Source organism: Penicillium longicatenatum (genome assembly GCF_028827895.1).
Source record: "Penicillium longicatenatum strain IBT 33135 chromosome Unknown contig_3_segment0_segment0, whole genome shotgun sequence".
NCBI classification, from domain to species: domain Eukaryota; kingdom Fungi; phylum Ascomycota; class Eurotiomycetes; order Eurotiales; family Aspergillaceae; genus Penicillium; species Penicillium longicatenatum.
Window position 1 is genome coordinate 2,518,374 of NW_026643121.1, and position 21,950 is coordinate 2,540,323.

The 21,950-nt window shown below is 48.6% G+C and overlaps 8 protein-coding genes across 8 annotated transcripts; 4 read left to right on the forward strand and 4 right to left on the reverse strand.

The window, feature by feature from the left end:
- Positions 1 to 401: 401 nt before the first annotated feature.
- On the forward strand, positions 402 to 2,913 carry N7484_006307 (fungal specific transcription factor domain-containing protein; the record flags this gene model as incomplete). The annotated part of the gene is made up of 7 exons (XM_057116725.1): positions 402 to 506; positions 546 to 663; positions 758 to 797; positions 845 to 883; positions 936 to 1,065; positions 1,130 to 1,788; positions 1,839 to 2,913. The coding sequence occupies 7 exons, from the start codon at positions 402 to 404 to the stop codon at positions 2,911 to 2,913; spliced, it is 2,166 nt and encodes a 721-aa protein (XP_056972608.1).
- Positions 2,914 to 3,803: 890 nt separating this feature from the next.
- On the forward strand, positions 3,804 to 4,119 carry N7484_006308 (YqaE/Pmp3 family membrane protein; the record flags this gene model as incomplete). The annotated part of the gene is made up of 2 exons (XM_057116726.1): positions 3,804 to 3,843; positions 3,966 to 4,119. Exons 1-2 carry the CDS (start codon positions 3,827 to 3,829, stop codon positions 4,117 to 4,119), a joined length of 171 nt encoding a protein of 56 aa, XP_056972609.1. The 5' UTR covers positions 3,804 to 3,826.
- Positions 4,120 to 5,053: 934 nt separating this feature from the next.
- On the reverse strand, positions 5,054 to 5,293 carry N7484_006309 (uncharacterized protein; the record flags this gene model as incomplete). Its single annotated transcript, XM_057116727.1, has 1 exon — positions 5,054 to 5,293. One exon carries the CDS (start codon positions 5,291 to 5,293, stop codon positions 5,054 to 5,056), a length of 240 nt encoding a protein of 79 aa, XP_056972610.1.
- A 256-nt stretch (positions 5,294 to 5,549) lies between these two features.
- Positions 5,550 to 7,451, forward strand: N7484_006310 (uncharacterized protein; the record flags this gene model as incomplete). Its single annotated transcript, XM_057116728.1, has 1 exon — positions 5,550 to 7,451. One exon carries the CDS (start codon positions 5,550 to 5,552, stop codon positions 7,449 to 7,451), a length of 1,902 nt encoding a protein of 633 aa, XP_056972611.1.
- Positions 7,452 to 11,104: 3,653 nt separating this feature from the next.
- On the reverse strand, positions 11,105 to 12,670 carry N7484_006311 (cytochrome P450; the record flags this gene model as incomplete). Its single annotated transcript, XM_057116729.1, has 2 exons — positions 11,105 to 11,529; positions 11,584 to 12,670. The coding sequence occupies 2 exons, from the start codon at positions 12,668 to 12,670 to the stop codon at positions 11,105 to 11,107; spliced, it is 1,512 nt and encodes a 503-aa protein (XP_056972612.1).
- A 557-nt stretch (positions 12,671 to 13,227) lies between these two features.
- N7484_006312 (phosphatidyl synthase) lies at positions 13,228 to 14,612 on the reverse strand (the record flags this gene model as incomplete). Its single annotated transcript, XM_057116730.1, has 2 exons — positions 13,228 to 14,176; positions 14,251 to 14,612. 2 exons carry the CDS (start codon positions 14,610 to 14,612, stop codon positions 13,228 to 13,230), a joined length of 1,311 nt encoding a protein of 436 aa, XP_056972613.1.
- A 2,863-nt stretch (positions 14,613 to 17,475) lies between these two features.
- N7484_006313 (uncharacterized protein) lies at positions 17,476 to 19,002 on the forward strand (the record flags this gene model as incomplete). The annotated part of the gene is made up of 2 exons (XM_057116731.1): positions 17,476 to 18,879; positions 18,943 to 19,002. 2 exons carry the CDS (start codon positions 17,476 to 17,478, stop codon positions 19,000 to 19,002), a joined length of 1,464 nt encoding a protein of 487 aa, XP_056972614.1.
- Positions 19,003 to 19,324: 322 nt separating this feature from the next.
- N7484_006314 (uncharacterized protein) lies at positions 19,325 to 21,165 on the reverse strand (the record flags this gene model as incomplete). Its single annotated transcript, XM_057116732.1, has 2 exons — positions 19,325 to 20,882; positions 20,939 to 21,165. 2 exons carry the CDS (start codon positions 21,163 to 21,165, stop codon positions 19,325 to 19,327), a joined length of 1,785 nt encoding a protein of 594 aa, XP_056972615.1.
- Positions 21,166 to 21,950: the final 785 nt, after the last annotated feature.

Genomic DNA, 21,950 nt, shown 5'->3' on the forward strand with positions numbered 1-21,950 from the left:
CGACTTTAACTATGTCAGGTAGCATTCCAATATGCTTCTATTTCTCAGAGATATACTAAGCTTCTCAATTTAGCTTTGGGGTTTTTGGCAAAACAGAAATCCACAAAATTGCATCCTCGTCTTATGGCAAGGCCTCCTGGTAGCCTGGAAGGGTAGCTCAGAGATAGGCCTAGTTACCATACATGTGAATAACCTTAGAATCTGTTTAATTGACAATATCGAAGGGTATACAATGTTCAAAAAGTCAGGATTATGGTCTGACAGTTGTAAACCGCTGCTGATGCTTATATGCGCCGTAACTGGGCGGTGCAAACTAACTGTAATATACTGTATATAATACGACAATTCACTATGAATCAAGTGAATTACTTGAAAAGTGTTACCTCTCACGCTAACCAAAAATGGCAGAATTTCCGCGGAACCGCGGACGTCAGGGATTCCTTCTTCCCACGTACAGTATTGCCCTTGGAGAGACCATTTTCATTGGCTTCCTTGAAAACATTATAGTAAGAAGGCACTAGAGCTAATTTCTGCCCTATATAAAGAGCCCCGCGGACATCCGCGGTCTTGTGGCAGCGCCTTTCCGCCAGACGCTCATCAATACTATTTATGGACTTTACACCATGAAGAGAGACGCCAACCGCAATCCGATAACAGGAGTGAGTAAGTGGGCACGGCCACCTCTATCATGTCAAACTTGCCGTGAGAAGAAGCGCCGATGCGACCGGACTCAACCATGCTCAAATTGCGTGCTCAGAAATATCCCCTGTGAATATCCAGGGCAAAGTCCGGAATGCGTGAGTGGTCCAGAGCCCTCACAGGGACCTATTTCGACTACATTTAGCCAGAATGCAACAATTCGGCCGGGAAATTTGGCCCCAGAGTAGGTCGCCTTTACACTCATTATTCTTTATATTTTACTAACATACTTAAAGCAATTCTGATGAGATATTATATCGGTTAAGAAGATTGGAAGCAGCTTTTCTTGAAAAGCCCAACTCAAGTCAAGAACCTAGACCTAAGCCTCATGGTATTTTTATGAACTTAGATACACCACCAGACCAGGTAAACCTCTAGCTTGCTTTTGCGTTCGAAACCAATTCATTCGGCATACTTACTCGCACCATAGGCTTTTACTTCTCATTATGTCACCCCGTTCAGTGTCCACTATACTTCATCCGCGAATGAAAATAGCATAGGTGTATCGGATTCCCCAAGCATTGTTGAATTGACGAGGAAGCTGCCACCACTACGGCAAGCCAGGGAGTTATTCAACCACTTTGCAGTAACATTGCAGCCAACCTTTGGCGTTCTTCATATACCCTCGTCCCGCATTATGATGGAGAAAGTATATGAATGTATTGTTGAGGGTGAGGTACCACCGGCTGCTGATTTGATGCTTCTCTTCAGCATCTTTGCGGGTTCCTCCCTGGGCTGGACACCTAGCCTTTTGGAGAAGCTCAATACTACGAATGAAGGGGCACGAGCGGCTTTGATAGCGTATAGTCGGTTTGCATTGGCTATCCTGGACCATCCTTCGCGGATTATACAGCCATCGACAACCGCTCTTGTAGCCATCGGCACGCTGGGTCACATACTAATGAATACGGATGGCTTTCCGTCCCGCGTCCAAATGCTTCGTCATCATTGTTTGCTGATGTCGAGGGAACTCAAGATCCATCGGCTAGATACGGCAAGAGCTCGCGAAGAAAGAAGACTGAAAGGATGCGACATGATTGATGTTGAGGTTCAAAGACGGGCTTGGTGGAATATGGTAGCATCCGACTGGTAATGTCCCAGTGCGCCCGAGGCAAATAAGCTGTGACTGACTTCAATAGGCTTCTTTCGTTCTCTGGTGGTCCCCAGGAAGGCGCATACATCTTCCAACCCAAACACATGAACGTGAACATGCCCAGTAATACGGACGATGAGCTGATCACGAGTGCTGGAGTCCAGCAGCATTTTCCACTGTCTGTGCCCACGTCAATGTCTGCTTTCATTACTCGAGTTCAGGGTGCAGATTTATGTCGCCAAGTGATCGATGCTCTTCCATCCATCCTACTCGACTCTCAAGAGCCAGACTATAAGACCATCCTGGAACTGGATACGAAGTTCCACGAGCACATTGCCAGCCTTCCTGTCTATTTCCAGCTGGATCCAAAAAGTATTGAGCAGAGTCGGCAAACCTGCAAAGAGCGGCCCTACATTGCCTGGCAGCGGATCAGCGTTCATTTCAGCATTCATACCCGACTTTGTCGATTGCACCGGCCCTATCATCTAGAAGGTATAACGAACCGCAAATATGCGTACTCGCACATTGTTTGCATCCGTTCAGCGCATAAAGTTCTAGAACTCCGACGAGCGATGGACGAAGTGGCTTCAGAGGTAGGATTGCAAGCCGCGAGGTTCTGGACTGTCATGCACCATGTTTTCTTTGCCGCTTTGATTCTGGCGATGGATGTATCATTTAATCCCGTTGCACCTGATGCCGAAGCTCGCAAGGCTCAAGTGCTTGCCGCATACGAGACGTTGGAACAATCCAAGCGAGAGTCCAACAATCTGATGGAAGGCATCCAAAAGAATCTTCAGACCTTGATGTCTACACTGCACAAAAAGCGATCGCAGATATCCACCCTATCAAAGGATGGTTCAGCCCGTGAGGGACTCGCCACGTCCTCAACGGGTAACCGATCGGCATGTGAGACGGACGAGCCTGTGATTGCGCACGACGAAGGCACCTTTTCTGCACCGCCATCGTTAACCGATATTGATGGCCATAGCCTGCTCAACGACTTGAGTGAAGATGATTGGCAGAAACTTTGGTCCGATTTTGTGGCTGTGGCCCCCGATTTAGATGTACCACAGTGGAACTCGCTGCTAGAGGATGTGGATTTTACTCCCCACCTGCAATGATACTAGATTGAAATATCTGAGGTTTAAAAATAATCCCCATGCAGCCCTATTGGGGCGTCATTTGACTAAGCGTCTTAGAGTTCAGACTCTTCCCCAAACAAGGAGTGGACCTGAAAGAACCTTGGAAATCCTGTACAGTTCGGTTTGCGTCAGGGGCTTCTCAACTTTAGAGTGAATTTTCTTGCTTTCTCAGCCACTTCAGTTACACACCCCTGCACGAACACTTTGCCAGCTTGCTAGGAACCAGCCAAGAGTGAAGTCACTAGTTCATGGCTACCCAATCAAGCCCGTGGTGGCTGCAGCATGGCCTTGGCAGGTGGGGGTCCTAAGGGTGGTAGGGCTGGACCGTTGGCTATGATGCGCCACAGGTGACGACAAGGGATTTCTTAGCGGCCTCGTCGGGATCGTCACTTATCATGCGACTCCGTGCAGACCGAAAAATGCTTCCTAACTTAGCCATGAACCAGGTCATGGCGCCAAGCTTCTCTTTCCAGGCAACCGGCAAACCAAGGCATCGGATAGGACGGTTGAGAATGGAGCCGAGAAAGGAATCTGTGAGAGACGGGGAAGTGTAAAACCAAATCAATAATCCCATCGTATTGCTCGGGGACCGTGTAATGGAGAAGACTACTGTACATTGTGGGCTGTGAACCTTGGGATGATGATCATCCTAATTTAAAATTCAATAGAAAAAGGCAGGAAACCTTGCTTATCTCAACGTCAGCCACAGGCCGAGAAACTCCCAGCCAATGGGGACGCTTCAATGTGCCGGTGCGCCACATGTGGCATCAATGATGTAATAGAATAGAAGCTCGTCCGTTCCGTTTTCCAGTTTAAAAGAGCTCCGCATTCCCTTTTCCCCTTGGATTCTCTTCCTCTACTCAATTTTACGTGATCCTCACATCCCATCAACATGCCTTTCACTGCCTCGTAAGTTTGTCCTTGTTGACCCCCGAGCTACCTGTTCGCATGCTACACCCTCTCGGGTCCCTGGCTTCCCATGTCGCATGTCGCACGTCACTGTCAGCAAGTTGAAACTAACCCGAACCCAGTGACATCTGCAAGATCATCTTCGCCATCATCCTGCCCCCTCTGGGAGTCTTCCTGGAGCGCGGATGTGGTGCTGACTTCCTGATCAACATCCTACTGACTATTCTTGGTTGGTTGCCTGGTGTTATCCACGCCTTGTACGTCTTCACCTATTAGACTGGATAATTTCAGCGATTTTTGCGAACTAACGTTGTTCTCCCTTACAGCTACATCATATTCAAATATTAATCACGTTGAAATGACAACTCATGACGCTTTGCCTCGACCCATGCCTACCCGAGCCTGCAACCGGAATACAATTCGTTACGCTTGTGTCGCATTCCGCTAGCCATTCCTAGCTCTGCTGGAAATGCGCCGCAGTGGCTCAAGGGTCGAGTGCAGTCGTCAGCGTGATTCCGCAGAGGTCCGAGACTAGTCTGCATTCCCCACCGGGGCCGACACGATGTTCATAATTCCTTAATGTTGGTAGTGCCATGTGGGCACTGCCAAGGATTTTTGATTTTGATTTCCCTATGTGCGATTATTTTGCGGGTTTCCTTTATTTTCTTTGCTTTCAAATGATACCACCTCATCCTGTATGACCCGCGGGCTTGTGTCCTGGGGTTGGTTAGCTTTTTTCGATCGATGGAATGGCAATTGTTTGACTCCGATATGGTTCTGTTAACGTAGTTCGTAGAATCCACTCACACCGGTGATGATTTCCACATCCTTGGGTGTAGTGGGACGATTTTGTGTGAATACTAGAATATGCCGTTGGGCTTTGCGGACGCCGCGGATATACAGGGATTCTCACCAAGAACCTTGGATTATTAGGCAGTCGACTGATACGTGATCTACTAGGGTCCAGGAGTTAGGATCGACGTTCGTGACTTAATGGATTGATTACAAGTATCCTTCTAGAAGCCCTGGGATCCATCGACTCTTATTTACCAACCGCTTTAGTGAACGACCACAATTTCTAACCCAAGAACAGCAGAACAGCAGATCAGAGATCAGCGATCAGCGCCTGGATCGTTCTGAAACACACCTTCGGTACATTCACTGGGTGCTGCAAGGCAAGCGCTCACCTGTTGAAGCCCGGCGCGTAAAGTCAGCGGGCCCGCCACCCAACCAAGTCAGGGCGCTTCACGGCCATCACGATTCGCTCGTTGCGGGAAGACCAGGATCTAAGGCCGTCATCTTGTTTCAACAGAGCGCTTACATGCATTGCCACAATGCCTCGTTTCAGGTCCAGGTTGAACACGATTTGCTTGGTCCGGATAAGCTGGTCAGCGTCATAATGCCCGGAGTCGTCTCGCGCCTGAGATCGCGACGCGCCCGACCTTTTCATGTTTAACTATGTTCGTTACCCATCTTGGAGGCGTTTGGTGGCTTGTGTCGCTTCTATCCTTGATCGCCTTCTAACTAATTTCTCGTGACTCTCGAGTCTTTCGCATCGAACACAGCTGGGCTGATGATGGTCGATTCAAGGACTACACGCCTTCAAGGGTAGTCACTCCCATGTATTATCTGAACAGGTCAGTGTGAGACAGAAACGCAAGAGAGAGACTGTATCTTACAAGTTTCGACCACAGAGCCGTCACAGCATGCTCCTCCATCCTGGCTACAGGATACTCGCTGCGGCCCTCCTGCTAGTCGCGTTTTGTGCGGCCAGCAGCGATTCCTCCGATGAAACAAATGCCGCTCTTTGGGACATGGTCCCTGCTTGCGCTCGAAAATGCACAGAAAACTTCATTCAGACTGAGTACACGTCGGCGGAGTGCAGCGAGAAATCGAATATCAGGTGTTTGTGTCGTTCGAAAACACCTAGCAATCTTACCATTGGGGAAGCGGCTTTGACTTGTGTATATGCTTTGTGCTCGGAGAAGATTAAAAAAACCACAGATGTTTATCATATTTGCGACTCGGTGCCTGGGGCTTTGACGGAGACGCATGCCACCCTCACTGCAACTACTTTTGCTCCTGCGTCATCGACGACTACATCGTCAACGGCCGAAACGACGACCAGTTCAACTAGAACGACGCACGCCGCGGACACTACATCATTGGAGACATCCAAACCCACAACCTCGACTTTGACGACATCTGAGACAGCGGCCGAGATTACTTCTTACCACCCATCAACATCTGCTTCCGACATATTGCCCTATACCAGCTCTGATACATCTACTGCAACACCTACGAATTCGTCAACAACTGCGGCTGGTAAAAGTGGTAGCAATGGTACCAGTCCAGGCACTGTCATTGGAGTCTCTGTTGTATCGGGTGTGGCCGGCTGCTTCATAATAGGCGTTGCTGTATTCTTCTGCACGAAGAGATGGAGGAAGAAAAACCAGAGAGATTTCGAAATTGGAGGAGACATGTCCGAACCGTCCGATATCTCAGAGCCATTATATTCCCGAGGACCTTCACCGAATTTGAATCCAGGGCCTTCGGAGCTGAACGCTATGCGGAGTCCCCTGGAAATGTCCCAAGTCTCGCTGCCACCGCGTTCTTTGCAGTCAACTCCATATCCTCAGAACTCCACTGCACCGGGTATTCGTTTGGTAGAGACTCCTCGAGATGAACACAATCAGCGAATAGGCTGTGCAGTTACCTCTGAGTCAGATTGGGAAGGCTCACCCAGGACAGTGGACTCACAACATACCATGGCAGAGCTACTACCGAGTCCCTCCGTTGGTCTAGTTCCCAAGCCGCTAAAGCTGTGGCATCGGCCAGCTAGTGCAGGAACTGTTTTCGAAGAGGACGAAAACCACTTCATGGCAGAAAAGAGTCTACCCCCTCTACCCAGTACGAGGAGGTATCAGAATTCGAGACAATCACCCGTGATCTTGGGCCTTCCATCCAACCCTCGAGCTCCAAAAGAAGGATTTCCAGCATCGAAATTCCGACGTGTCCAGAATCAACATCCAAGCCCGATACAAACCAAATCACCCCGCGAGAGACCAGCGGGTCCCCGCGCTCTAGGACCACCATTCTCCGCCCAAAATCGCAGGTCAATCATCTCAAACAGCAGCAGTGGGCAAAATGATAGCTCTGGTCTATCAGACTACACATCAAACACTTACCTCACAACACCACCTTTCAGCACCGCACAAGGCCGCATCCTTAGCGGCACTCCCCAAAGGAAACCTCCCACCCAAGTCTCACCACCAAGCACCTTAGCCCCAGCACCAGACATTGTATCTATACCACGGATTGTTCGTGGAGAAGACATCAAGCGCATCCCACCCGGCGAACGCCCACCCAGCGAAGTCGTGGTCCCATACTGCCCTGAAGACTTCTGGCTTGAACGTGGGAGAGGCAACACGCCCTCGCGTACTGTCTCTACCGAACTCCCATATCCATCCGAAATGTTCCCGGGTGTAGTTCTTTATCCAGACAGCCCGAAGAAACGACCTGAGGATGCTCCTAGGAGGATATCGCCCACAAGCAGAAATTTGACTCCGTCTAAAAGAGGAGATGATCTGATTCTTAGAGTCGACTAGATTCCTATGTTCATATTTTTTTCTCCCGTTTTCGTGAATTTGGTTGCAGCGGGCTGCTTCGAATTTACTGTGTATATTAGGCATTATGCATCTGGGTAAATAGCGATTTTGACTGTGTATAAGATTTTGGAATTGTGACTTCTACGCAGGGGCTTTAAGTCTGCAGAAAATTTTAAAATTGACTTGTGATGTTGCAGATTATTCCAAGATTCATGAGAGCGCTGTTGTCGCCTTAAGTGTTGGAGGCCTAGATCGAAAGACAAGAGACTTAACACATAGAAGTCCAACTCTTATTCCTCTATCTTAAGATGCCTAGCCTTCCATACTAGCAGGGTATTCGAATTGGACAAGGTGCTGGGATGGGTTGGACCTAGTTTTTGTCGCTGTTTGGTCACGCACGTTTCAAGCAATTCTATTGCTTCAGCACTTCGGCCTGTTGATTCCCAGGTAAAGGCAAGGTTGACCATACTCGCCAGTGTGCTCGGATGGTCCTCACCGAGCTTTGTCTTACTTATCTCTATGACCTGCACCTGAAATCGTTCGGCTTCTTCCCATCGGCTTTGGTTCCAATATATCGACGCAAGGTTGGCCATGCATGCTAGCGCATTGGGATGGTCCGCGCCGAACCTCGTCTTATAAGCCTCCATGACCTGTATGTAGAGCTTCTCGGTCTCGTCCAATCGGCCTTGTTTATAGTATGTCGCCGCGAGATTGGCCGTAATTATCAGCGTGTCAGGATGGTCCGCGCCGTTCTTCAGCTTGCTCCCCTCCATGACCTGCAACTGGAGCTGCTCGGCCTCGTCCCATCGGTCCTGGTTCAAATATATCGTGGCAAGGTTTGTCATACTCGTTAACGTGTCAGGGTGGTCTGCGCCGAGCTTTTTCTTGCTTCTTCCTATGACCTGCAACCCAAGCTGCTCGGCTTCGTTCCATCGGCCCTGGCTTATATACGTCGTAGTTAAATTTGCCATACTTGTTATGGTACTAGGATGGTCTGTGCCGAGCTTTATTCTGTTTATCTCCATGACCTGCACCTGAAGCTGTTCGGCTTCTTCCCATCGGCCTTGATTCCAATATATCGACGCAAGATTGGCCATACTTGCTAGCGTATTAGGATGGTCCGCACCGAGCTTTATCTTGCTTATCTCCACGACTTGCTCCTGGAGCTGCTTGGCTTCATCCCATAGGCCCTGGTTCCAATATGTTGACGCAAGGTTGGCCATACTCTTTAGCGTGTCAGGATGGTCTATGCCGAGCTCTGCCTTGCGAGTCTCCATGATCTGCACCTGGAGCTGCTTGGCCTCGGCCCATCGGCCCTGGTTCCAATATGTCAAGGCAAGGTTAGCCATACTTATCAATGTCTCAGGATGATCCGCGCCGAAATCCACCTTGCGAGCCTCCACGACCTGCACCTGAAGTTGCTCGGCCTCTTCCCATCGACCTTCAAGTCGGTATGCTTCTGCTAACATCGCAGTGCTGGCAAGAGTGCTTTTATCTTCAGCACCGCAGGTCTTCTGTCGATATTCTCGTGATTTAGATGCCATTTCCCTCGATTCTGCGACATGCCCGCTTTCTTGCGCATACCACGCGCCTCTATATAGCAAAGTAGTCCATTGTTGTATAAAATCTTTAGACTTTGGGCGTTGTGATTCTGCTGACTTGATGTGTGGAAAGAGCGATCGACATTTCCCCCAATTCCTATATTCACCAGTCGGGAACTCCAAGTATAGATGGTTTATGAACTGCTCTTTCCACTGCTCAAGCTGGCCATGAACTTTCAACCATGTGCGTACTGTTACCTGCACTAGTCGATGCATTGTGAAAACGCTGGGGTCCTCCCCGATCGTGATTAATGAGTAGTGGCTTAGTGTGACAAGGTCATCATTAAAAGGATCATCTGCGTCAGATTCAGATGAGGTATCTTCATCATCACTGAGGTCTTCTCCCTGACTTCCTGAGTGTGAGGACTTCTTATCAACTTCCTGGCTTGCTTGAGGTCGCAGAAGACTTTCTTGTATCCCTTGTCGATCATAAAAGCTCATCAGAGAGAGCAGGTCTGTTGCAGACGGTTGAATCCGTTTGATGTAGTCGAAGGAAATTTGCCATGTGAGCAGGACAGAATTCTTGGCCTCCCAGTCTCGGTAAAGAAGACTAGCCTCGTAATCAAGGAGCCGTGCTGCTTTTTGGTCACTTTTTTGCACTTTTTCGAGATATTCAAGGACAGAGCAACGGGGCATATGATATGTGATATATGCAGCAGCCTGTACAATCGCGAGTGGCATGTAGTCAAGGGCCTTGACTAGCTGTGTCATACTGCCCTGCTCTGCGGATTTACCTAGCTTCCTCTGTAGTAGATTCAGCGCTTCACCCTCATTCATTGGTTGCACTTCGATAATGTCACTATGACGAACGATATCCAAAGCTACTGCTTTGTTTCGACTTGTCACAATGATAGATCCGTTTGAACTTTGGAAGAGGTATCTTAGTGGTGGTTGCGTAGAGTCATTGCTCTGAGTCCTGTTACGAAGGAGTTCATCGTCATCAACATTATCGAGGACGAGAACCCATTGACCGATTTCCTCATCTTGTAACCAGGTGCCGACTAGTTGGAATATATTAGCATTGTGGTCCTGCCGCCCAGGGATCTTGGCTCGATCCGCAAGCTCTCGGAGGCTTTTCTCGCAGCGAGCCAAGTTACTCGCATGGATCCAGAGAATCCATGTATCAGGTGACTGCTGTCGAAGCTGGTGGCAGTATTCGATCGCAAGTTGGGTTTTTCTACTTTATAGTAAGCGGTGGATGAACCACAGGGCTCGAGGACGAGTTGTTCTGACCCCACACCACCGAGTCCAACAAGAGCTTTTCTGGACCCTGGAATCAAGGCTTTCTGATGAATTTGATCAAACAGTATATCTCGACTGACAAAATCTGGATCGTGCGGGAGTGGCACAGTTGTTATGGGCTTAGGGCGGGGCTCCCGTTGCTCTGTAAAGGCTAATCGTCAAGACCGTTGACAAGCCCCTTTTAGAGATTAGGGAACTGACCCGCTGATAAAGTGATGCTCCCATGATTGACTCCCACTTGAATCCCTGAGTTTATGCCGTCAAACGATATGGGGCCCATTTTCAGCCTGGCATGTACCTGAATCCTGATGTTTGAGGTCTGGCACCGCAGAAAGATGCGGGGCCATGATGGACCCCTGTCAGCTTTATGATCAGGTGACCTCACAGGCACTAATTGTTACATGATTTGAGAGATGAGCTGCTCGGCTCACACGAGGTATGATTACCTCATCGACTTGATGGTCTAGTATGGTACAGTGTTAATGTGAGAATGTGTTATAGGCCATTCAAACCCCGATTGTGCCGCTACGGTAAGACACAAACGAGTGAAATATTCTAAGCATCCGCATTGTATCAGACTGTCTTTAGTTTACAAGCCAAGTGATATATACTAGATTGTATACAGCCTAGCTAGATATGGCCTTAGCAGTTTCATCACGGCCTTAGCATGTGGGTTTTGAAGAAGTTTCTCTGAGTAAAATGTGAAATCGACTTTCGAATACAGCTGTAGGTGCCAGCCTCACAGAACCTACGGTGACATAAAAGAAGCGCTGGAATCGGCAATAAACTGATTGGATTACATATTATTCTTCAAGCAGGCGTGAGAGATACCTTTGCCCCATTCCTCGAGCACAAGGTCAAGGCCACACATTCCTCCCATGCTCCTGTATCCCGACTTTCCAAGACTTTGAACTCCTGCGCCATGCGAGCAATAACGTAAGCAGCTTCAGTCAATGCGTATCGTTGACCTATACAGATGCGTGGGCCACCATTAAAGGGCAGGTATCCCCAGCGAGGTTGTAGTTTCCCATCTTCCCAGCGTTCTGGACGGAACTCTTCTGCGTCATCGCCGTAAATATCCGCGCGCCGATGCATTGCGTATACGCAGTAGCCTACTATCGTGCCCTTAGGGACGAAGACTGGGGAGAGACCATCCTTGCCTCCACCCAGTGGCAGTACAGTATCTCGAACTGCCTCTCGCTCATTTCGCGGTACAACCGGATGTAAACGCAGTGCTGTGAAATTAGTTCAATGGCGTATAAACCTGGGAATAGATGATTTTTGCTCACATTCATTCATACAGCAATGTACATATCTAAGACTGCGAAGCTCTTCATAAGTCGGCGGCCGACCCTGTAAGAAAGCGACTTCTAGACGCAACTTATCCCACATTGCTGGGTTTTTAGCAAGCATGAAGAACAAATTGCCAAGTAGACTAGCAGTGGTATCGCGTCCAGCTAGGAGGACATTCATCAGCTCATCTAGAATGCGGATTCTATCAGTAGTCCGTGACGCCAATTCTTGCGCAAATATATGCTTCTGGCGGTTTGTTTCGGTCTCCCCTTTTGTTTCCTTAACCTCGGCAGCACGGAATGCCTCATCGACAATCTGCTGAACAAACTCCCGGCAGATACGATTGGACTCATCGACCTTGGGATCCTTATGGAATACTTTCAGCGGACCCAGCATGGCTCGCGTGATAATAGCACTCTGAGCATATTGGAAAGCGTGTGAAAAGTCGCGCTCTGACTGAGCCTTCTTCAAAGTACCGACCGATTCTCCGAACAGGAACTCGGTTGCTGAATCGATGGTGTATCGGAAGAAGAGCTCCTGCAAGTCAACCGTCTGTCCATCCCGGGGAAGCAGTGCGAAAAGATCCTGGAACAAATTCTCCAGCGACGATAGGTCAGCGATCTGGTCACGCGTAAAGCTGGGTCGGATCAGGGCGCGCGATGCGGCCCAGTGGTCGCCATCAGTGTCGAAGATGCCCTTGCCCAGGAGTGCTTTGAATGGTTCAAGGCGAAAGCCGATACCGTAGTCATCGAATTTAAGAGACAGAATTGTTTTAATGTTCTCCGGTTCTATGGTGCCAATTGAATATTTATGGAGCTGTCTGGTTCTGAATGTGTTGCCGTAAGTCTGGAAGAGCTCCGTATTCCTGTCGAGCAATTTGTGTTCCTTGTAAGCGCGCTTAACCCAGAATATTGTATCAATTCCCAGAAATGGATCCTTGTTCGCTGCCTTTGCCACCCCTTTGCAGCCATGGGCGCGGACGATTCGGCGATAGACGAAAAACCTCCGAATGGACAAGCATGCGACAACTCCTAGTGCGAAAAGCACCAGCAAAAACTTCGGATTTAATACCGCGTAAATCATGGTGTCCTTGATTGGGACACAATTGCAAAAAAAAAAAAGGGGCGACATGGCGATGTAAAAGTGAAATTTGTTGAAGTCTGTAGTAATGGGGCCTGAAAGGATTGCATTGCGTCACATGTAAGCACTTGGAGACACTTTGACCCCTTGAACTCCCCATGTCCATACAGTGATACCGCACGCCTATTGATTGAAAACAGGGACAATTGCACGAAAACCTTTATTGTCTTTGGACATCTGCCTTATAAAGCTTGTTATAGGCAAAGTAGACCTACAAGCATGATCTAAGTCTCTACAGGACAGATCCAAGAGATAGCTGGGATAGAAGTTTTAATATTTAATGTTATTGTTCATAGTTCATATTGATCCAAATGAGGCGATGTGAATAGAAATATTGTGCCGGCAGTTGCAAATAATATGGCAGAAAATGGCATAGCAATCGTTAATTGGGAATCATGTTGACATAGACCGTCAATCGCACAGTCGTTGAATTAAATTGTGTCTTGGAAATAGGCACCAGCTCAGCTCAGCCAGGCAGTAGCCAAGGGTGGAGCACGACCTCAATTTCGCACTTCGCCTCCATTTACATCCGCCAAGCCGTCGGTATAACGGCCGCCATTGAGCATTTTCTGGTGCTCACGCTCAACGGCAAATTTGACGCCTTCGTAGACGTTCTCGCAAATCTTCTTGGGCGGGAAGCGGGGCTCGGTGCCGTCTTGGTAGACGCCGGTTTTTACGAGGATAGAAAACCATTCGTTCTCAGCGATCTCGTTGTATTCGTTGGTCCCACGCACATCGGATTCTGGAGTGTCACCGAAGAAGTAGACTGTAGAGGGAGGCTTGTCGATGCCATGAGACTCACTGCGCCATTCTTGTAATAGGCGAGTGGCGAATTGGAATGTGCCGATTTGTGGCTTGCCAAAGGCAATACTCTTAAGGTCCTTTCCACTGACGGCCTTGTAGAGAGCCTCGAGCGAGGCGCGAAGTGCGCCCATGCCAATGCGGCAGTAATCGTGGGATGTGGACCACACCACGTCGTTGTGGGAGAAAAAGACGGGGGGCCCGTCGTCGAAGGTCTCCGACCGTTGATTCAGACACCCGTTCTTTGACATAACGACATCCAAAATGATTTGTTGATCGCCGGCCCAGTCGCGACTGTCGGCGAACACGAAGACGGCGTCAATTTTAGTCTTGCTCAAATCGAGAAATCGCGAATTGTTGAATTCCTCCTCGGTCAACTTTCGGAAGGGGGTTGTGTCTTGTCGTGTCTTGATGATATCACCGGGTGTGATCACGTCCTTGAATCCGTATGCCTTTGCCACGATACGACATTTTTCTCCCTCGCCACCCACGACTAGGACTGTATTGTATCGCGCCGCCATCTCGCGCATGGGAGTATGGCCGCAGATAAATTGGCCAGGGCTTACCTCGATGCCGAGTTGGCGAGTGAGATCCTCACATCGTTCTTGCTCGGTTTTGCCACCACCATTTGTTAAGAAAATATATGGGCTACACGAGAATGGCATCAGTACATGGTCAAGATCAAAGGAGGTGTCGATTCAAGGGTACAGGATGAGACTCACACTTTAATTCCGTATGGATTTTCGCCATTGATGTATTTCATAGCATCTATAGCCTCAGGAATGGGGTTGCCACCCCTGAGAAGGACGCCATCAATATCGAAGGCTAAAGCAAAATCGTCGCTGGTGGTCATTGGCGGGGTAGAAAGGGGAGTGTCTGTCTGAAGATACTCTTCCTCCTCCTCAGAAATGTATTCCTCATTATTTTTAGTCTTTTTGACTAAAGGTATGAAGTCACCATCCCCACTGGGAGCCATCAGGTATTTGGGCGGAACGACGACATCAGGTCCACCGTAAAGGTCGGCCCGGTCGGCGTCTAGGCAAATTGGGGCCCTCTGAGAGCCGAACCCGGTACTGGTCGTCATTGTGGATTGCGAACGGCGCGCGGCGTGGAATAGTGGGTCTATGAGCGGGTCTGTAACTGCGAGATCGCTGGTACCCCAGACTTGGAAAGATTTTCCACACAAAGGTCGCCAAATGCAAGAGCCTCCGGGCAACAGTGTGGTGTGAGATATGCAGCCTGCAGGAGGAATGTACTGTAGGCTTGCGCAAATCTTGTCAAAGGAAGTTAGACAGATGGTACAAAGCGGGGGGGCCTTGGGCCCTTAATATACTCTTTGGCATCAGGAATCTGTGTTTCCTGAACGCCTGCGGACCCACCTGCTGGCTTGGACTCGCTCTTCGTCATCATTTGGTTTTGCCTTATCTTATTCCTGACTGGTCGTACGAACGGAAGAGTCTAAAGTATCCAGAGATAATGACGGCTGTTCCTATGGATCCACACCCGCTTGCCCTTGGTGTCGGTATGAACCAACTCAGGCCCTATTCAGAGACGCTGATTGACTCGTACGAATGGTAACGAATGCCAACGTCCTCAATTGACAAAGTGGAGTTCGTCTAGGCCCATCCGCCAGTTGTGACTGGGTGGTTAAGCACGCGGGAAGGAATTCATGGTTACTGTAGGGTCATGGTAAGTTTACACACTGGAGACGATGGCATTTCCTGTTTTTATCGTCATCCAATCATGTATAGCCTACACGACCGTGTTTCTGTAAAACAATCGGAACCAACCATCCGGAGTACACCACTCCCTCTAATCAAGCTTGAATTGGCGTGGCGTGAATGAGAAAAGCCATCAGGACTTGGTTCTTCCCGACAAATCACCGTATCTTCCATTTGACTAACCGTTCTTTGACCCCTTACTATCCTGGAAAGGTATCCCGGGGGCTTCATGCCCAGGTGCTATTCCAAGGTTGGTTCAGGAACGTGATCGAATCATATTGCATCACCGCGGGGTTGGAATTGGTGACGTCATGCTACTAAGTCTCGAGCGCTGACTCATCAGTATAATCCGATTGGAGGCTTGTACACCAATCGCATTGAACTTTGTCTGAAGGCCATGCCGCAACCGGGACATGCCGAGAATCCAGTTTTGTGGTAGAACAGTGGCAGCTGGAAAACATGTGGCGCCATATTGATTGTGGCCGCGCAACCGAGCACTTTTCAACTCTCATTCAGCTTCCAAAAGTGACTGTGATTTGGACCTCGAGCCTAGTTGTGCACTCGACATGACGAACATGGCTTTTGGACATGATTCTGATTCTGATTCTGATGGTAGCTGCTCCCAATCATCCGCGGGCACAACTGCGGATCTAAGCGCGGCATACTTTCGTCCTTCGTACATTGGATGCAAGGTGTCACGCCGTATGTGCCGTGGGCCCAAGCGCAGTCATGCGTGGTAGATCCGGGGCAACACGTCAAGTGAGAAATGCACACGCAGCTAGATAAACCGAAATCCTTACCTGAGACCTCAGAAGTCACAAACTTAGGTGGTGAATATCTCTTGAGACTCAGATTCTGGTTGAGAGTCGATGACTGAATGTGATTGTCTGGATTCACATGGATAGAGTCAACTCGAAATATGTCTGCCTTCGACCATGTCGGATTGCGTAGTGTGTGCCCAATTTAGTCGAATGGTGCGTGAACGCGTGAACGCGTGAACAAAGCTTATGGGACTATGGTGCCTGAGGTGTTCAATCGGGCTGCCCTCTCATTTTACCGGTGTCTGTTTCACCTTTGATACTCTCCTTTCCACCATTAACATGCCTTGTTCGCTTCTTCCACAGTCGAATACCAGCGAGCATGTGAACAGAAATGGCGTATTAGGCATTGACAAAACATTGTGCCCTGTGAGACCTGATAGCGAGCCTTGCGACCTATAAGATTTCTGGCGCGAAAGCCCCATGCGGTGAATTTGCTGGAAGACCAGCTATCCTCAGAGCTGTGGGGCATGAATGGCATGACACCACGTCCAAGCAAGAAATTTTCGGGACAAATGCAAGACCCCGAGTCGTCACTTTGTTGGAGGAACCCGTCTACTACTAATGTACGCAGTAGTAATAAGTGAAATGGTCTCACCTCCACCCGGTGCCGGGAAGCCAAATTCTGCGATTTCATTTCCCCTGAATCTCAATTGTGATGTCAACATGCACAAGAGCATATCAAGTGGATTATATTAGGTACACGAAATGCAATACCCCCACGGATCCCCAGATGGAGAACCTTCCCCAGGCCCAAGTCTGGTGTTAAGCCTTGCGGGCAAAGGTTAGGTTGGTTACGAGCCTGCGCCCCGCTAATTACCCCAATGACCTTCGGCCAGATGAATGAATCAAAGAATGTATGAATCCCCACTACGTTGCCAAGTGGCAAGTAGTCGTACTCCACAATTTCTCTTTCCGGGACCGAGTTTGGACACGGGCGCCGAGCGAGGGAGAATTCTCGGGATGATTACGTTTTCCACCGAAAGCTCGAGGAACCCTAGAAACCCTAATGGAAAAGTGGGGCAACTCAGTTTTAGGACTTCGTTCATGTTTCAACGCCATATGCGGTGACGGTCCACTTTTTAACGATCGTTCAGAATTTTTTTTACGTGATTACCCCTCTACTCAAGGTACAATGAGTCTTAGGTTCCCCATATTCGACCTGGGCTGCATTTCCCCGCCTCCATGATACAATAGGCGGATGAGTTTACCAATATCTAATTGCTGGTTCGATCATACGAGTGGAGGCGAGGCTTCCAAGCCAAGAAATATTGGAGATCTAGTGGGCCGGACTCTGTCCGAGATTTCCCGTTTATAAGCGTTGGTTCCTGAGCGAAAATTGTTGGCCCTAATTGTTTTGGAGATTCGCCCACCTTTCTGATTTCTCTTCTTCACGTTCCTCATCGCCATGGATCACGACGAGATCTCTCACGGCCAGCATGGCCACGCCGAAAATGACGCTCGTCAGGAGAACCGCGAAACGAATCGTGATGAAGAAGAAAAAATGCAACCCACCGCGCCATTCGAGGAGAGAGATATTAAAGTTGGATACATGAATGAGGCGGACAGACATATTTATGAGAGTGGTATTCAAAAGTTCAGTCGTCTGGGCTGGAAGCGTCTCACTGTCGTTCTTATTGTTGAAGCTATTGCACTGGGAAGCTTGTCTATTCCTTCCACTTTCGCTACTCTGGGCATGGTTGCCGGTGTGATCTGCACGGTGGGCCTCGGATTGGTCGCAATTTATACCAGTTGGATTATTGGAAAGGTCAAATTGGCCTTCCCTGAGGTTGCTCATTATGCCGACGTTGGTCGATTAATGGGTGCACGTCTAGGATGCCCTCGATTTGGTTTCGAATTAATTAATCTGATGCTGGCTATTCAATTGCTTTTCCTGACTGGATCTCACTGTCTAACTGGAACAATCGCTTTCCTCAATATCACAAAGAGTGACGTATGCTCAGTGGTATTTGGTGTCGTCTCTGCGATTATTTTGCTCCTGCTCGCCGTTCCTCCTAGCTTCACCGAAATGGCCGTGTTAGGTTATATCGACTTTGCCTCCATTATCATCGCGATTGGTATTACAATTATCGCAACTGGCGTGGATGCAAGCAATGCTCCCGGTGGACTTTCAGCTGTGAACTGGTCTGCCTGGCCAAAGGAAGGCATCACATTCGCGGAAGCCTTCGTCTCGGTGACAAATATTATCTTCGCCTACAGCTTTGCCCTCTGCCAATTCTCCTTTATGGACGAGATGCACACACCAAGAGACTATGTTAAGTCTATCTGGGCCTTGGGTATTATCGAAATCGTGATTTATACCCTCACCGGTTCTCTGATCTATGCTTTCGTCGGACAGGACGTTCAGAGCCCTGCCCTCCTTTCAGCTGGTTCCCTTCTGAAGCGCGTCGCGTTCGGTATTGCGCTGCCAGTCATCTTTATCAGTGGTTCAATCAACACGGTCGTCTTCGGTCGTCTTGTGCATGGCCGCATTTTCGCCAACTCCCAGATTCGCTTTATCAACACGAAGATGGGCTGGATCACCTGGCTGGCCGTTATTGCTGCTGGCACTGTTATTGCGTTTATTATTGCTGAAGTGATTCCCTTCTTCAATGACCTGCTCTCGATTTCATCGTCGCTCTTCATTTCTGGTTTCACATTCTACTTCCCGCCAATGATGTGGGCCTTGCTCCTCAAGAAGGGTAGCTGGAGGGAGCCCAAGAATATCATCTTTGGAGTGATCAATCTGATCGTCTTCCTTATTGGAATCGTTACTCTAGTCGCAGGAACCTATGCCAGCATTGACGATATTGTAAGTGCCATCCAGGCTGTCCTTGATCTGAAGTGTTTTCGAATGAGACTAATTTGACTATAGATCAACAAGTACAATGCTGGCACTGTGCATGGTGTTTTCACCTGTGGCTCACCCGAGTAAGCAGTTATATTTTGTGATTTCTCTGTTTGTTTGACACAGCGAATGCCTGAAGCATTTTGGATGCATGAATGAGAAGCCCAGAATATCCTGGGCGAGGACTTTAGCGATGACTTTTCCCCTTGGCTGCTTAGCGATAGACTTCGAGTTACGATAGAGAAGAATTCAAAGCAACGGAGATTTGTATTCCAATGCATCAATATGATTGAAAAAATGTTCGAGTACCTTTGATTTTTCAAGATCACGCCCTTTCCTCACTTAAATCATGATACAAATTTTGTTTTTCAAATGCCAGAGTCTTAATGTCAGGCTAGCGGCGATTGGTTCAAAAGTGAGAGCCATGCACCTGCTGCTTCATCTTTTTCACATTAAGATCCTTCCAGAAGAAACATGACGTCCAAGTAATCAGATAAAGGCAGGTAGCAGTAATGAGCATTAACCTTTGAGTATCTCCATACGCATGATCAATAGCGTCGCGAACTACCGAGCCCCTCGCGTAGGACTTTTGAACAAGCAATGAGCCATATATTTGAGAAAATTCGGCTTGAGCTGACTGCGGAAGACGCTCCTTCAGCCTAACTGGAAAGATTCCAGTCCACATGGCGGTAGCAATAGTACCACCAAGAGCACCACCGATGTTGGCAACTACACCCTCAATGGCCAAGATAGCAGGGATGTTTCTCTGGGCAGACACAGCCATGACTGTCATCTGCTCACAGGTGACAAGGGTGCCGCCACCGAAAGCAACGAAGATTTGACACATCACTATGAAGCCAATGTCGGTATCGGGTTGCCGGAACTTGATCATCAGGCCAACACCCAGAATAGTCAGAGGAACTCCGAAGCAAATAGCCCACCACTTCAAATGGCCATTGTACCGAAGAATAGCCCCCAGAATAAGGCACCAGAAGCAGGACCCTATGGTATAGATGTTGGCGATGTAAGTTGCTTGCGTGACGGACTGGTCGAGCATAATTTGCAGGAGGGACGAGAAGTAGTTGTCCCAGATATACCAGGCGAGGTACAGAGAAACCACCATGGAGAAAGTGAAGAACACTGTTCGATTTTGGATCAGCTCCCACGGCATGAACTTTACTGGGGCAAAGTACTTCTCCCAGATGGTGAAGGCGACAATCAAAGAGAACCCAATCACAATGAAACAGATGATCATAGGGGAGTGCCATTCTCCCGCCTGGTAAGAATACAAATTGAAGGCCAGCAAAAAAAGTGAAAATCCAGTAGCGATGATAAGCAGGCCAATAACGTCGAACTCAACACAATAATAGATGAACCACTGCCAAGGAGATCGTCCACTGCTCGTCTTCTCTGTGAAGTTCATCTTTTCGGCTCTTTTCTGGATGTAGTACCAGAGACACCAGAGCGGCGTACTGACCACAGGCATGACGATGGCAAAGACACCAAAGCCCCATCGATACCCGATGCCACCCGGAGCCAAGATTCGGTCAGCAGCGTAACCATAAATCCAAGGGGTAATAAGATACGGAGAAGCGGCATATGCAATCCAGAATGCACGATTCCTCAGAGCCGTAGTATCGGCAATAAAGATTGTCATGGAAAAGTCTATCATGCTGAAACCAGTTTGGTAGAACACCTGAGCAGCACAATACGTCTGAACATTTTTGCAGGCAGCCATCATGACAAGCCCGAGTGTCAACAATGCAACGCCAATTCCAAAGGCTTGAGGTCGACCCCAGATATCCATAACTTTGGCATAAGGAAATTTGATCATGGCGGACACTAATGAAGCGATCACGGTGGTGAGACCTGTCAAGGCATGCATCTCGAAACCGCTGTAAATGTATGGTGAAAGTACGCCGAGGAGTCCGGAGCTGAAGTAGTCTAGGAAATTGACAACCCAAATGCTTCAAGCGAATTAGCTACAGTACTCATTGTGATGTGAATAACAAAGGAAACTTACAGGATATAGGCCACAATCAATGTCTTTTTTGTCCAAGCTTGTGTACTTGCCTGGGCTTTCTGGGTACCAGATTGAGCCTTTTCGTCAATAATTCCCTCTACTGCCAAGGAATGATCTATCTCGTTCAAAACATCCAAAGGGCGCTTGGAATCAGCTGGAGTCTCAATGCCATCGTCCGCATGCGCCCTGGGCTCAAAGAGATTGATGAAGCGGTTTCTGATCGTCATGCTGTCAAGTCAATTCATTCATATGCCCACTACGTCCAAGAAGAGAGTTCGAAATGAATCTAGGAGGGTCATGCTTATATTTCAATAATCAGAGCCTTGTGGCGGCCAGAGCGAAAATTCTACCTCCAATTTCCACCATAATAAACTGAGCAATGCATATGTTAGACAGGATCCACTTAACACATTATTGCTAGTCCTCTTTCAGGTGACCAGTGGTGACGATCTTTGATATCCCACATTTGATAGGGCAAAAGCGGAGGCCAAGAAGTTGCTAAGGAAGCTGCCAAGGAGAATTCCAAGACCAAAAGACCTAGTGCTGACTTGAAAGCCGGTTTGGCCCACCTGAGGGGGGTTATCTGATCGATTTGCTGATTTTGGTTGGTTCTGTGTGCGGTTTCGGCCCCTTGGCCAAAGTTTAAATCTTCAAAGTCCCCAATCTCCTGACTATCTGATCCTCTGCTGGTGACTTGTTGAATTTTGGTTCAGCTTTTTCTAAGCGGGCTGGCGGGATAAAGGGATCATTCATCATGTCATCGTCCAGACGTATCGAGTAATACAAGGAAGGTCGACATGAGAGCCGATGCCTGTCACCAAGCATACCCCGACGTCCAAGTGGTCAATACCGTTGAGAGGTCAGGTGACGCTCTCCTTGTTCCTGAATTCAGTGCTTTGCCTCTTGCTTCACTTACCTCTCCTCTTCCATCCACCAATCCAATTGTTTTCTGTTCGTCCCGTTCATTCTTGCCCACCATCAGTTGGTGTGCTTCTTCCTTTTCTTTGCCTCT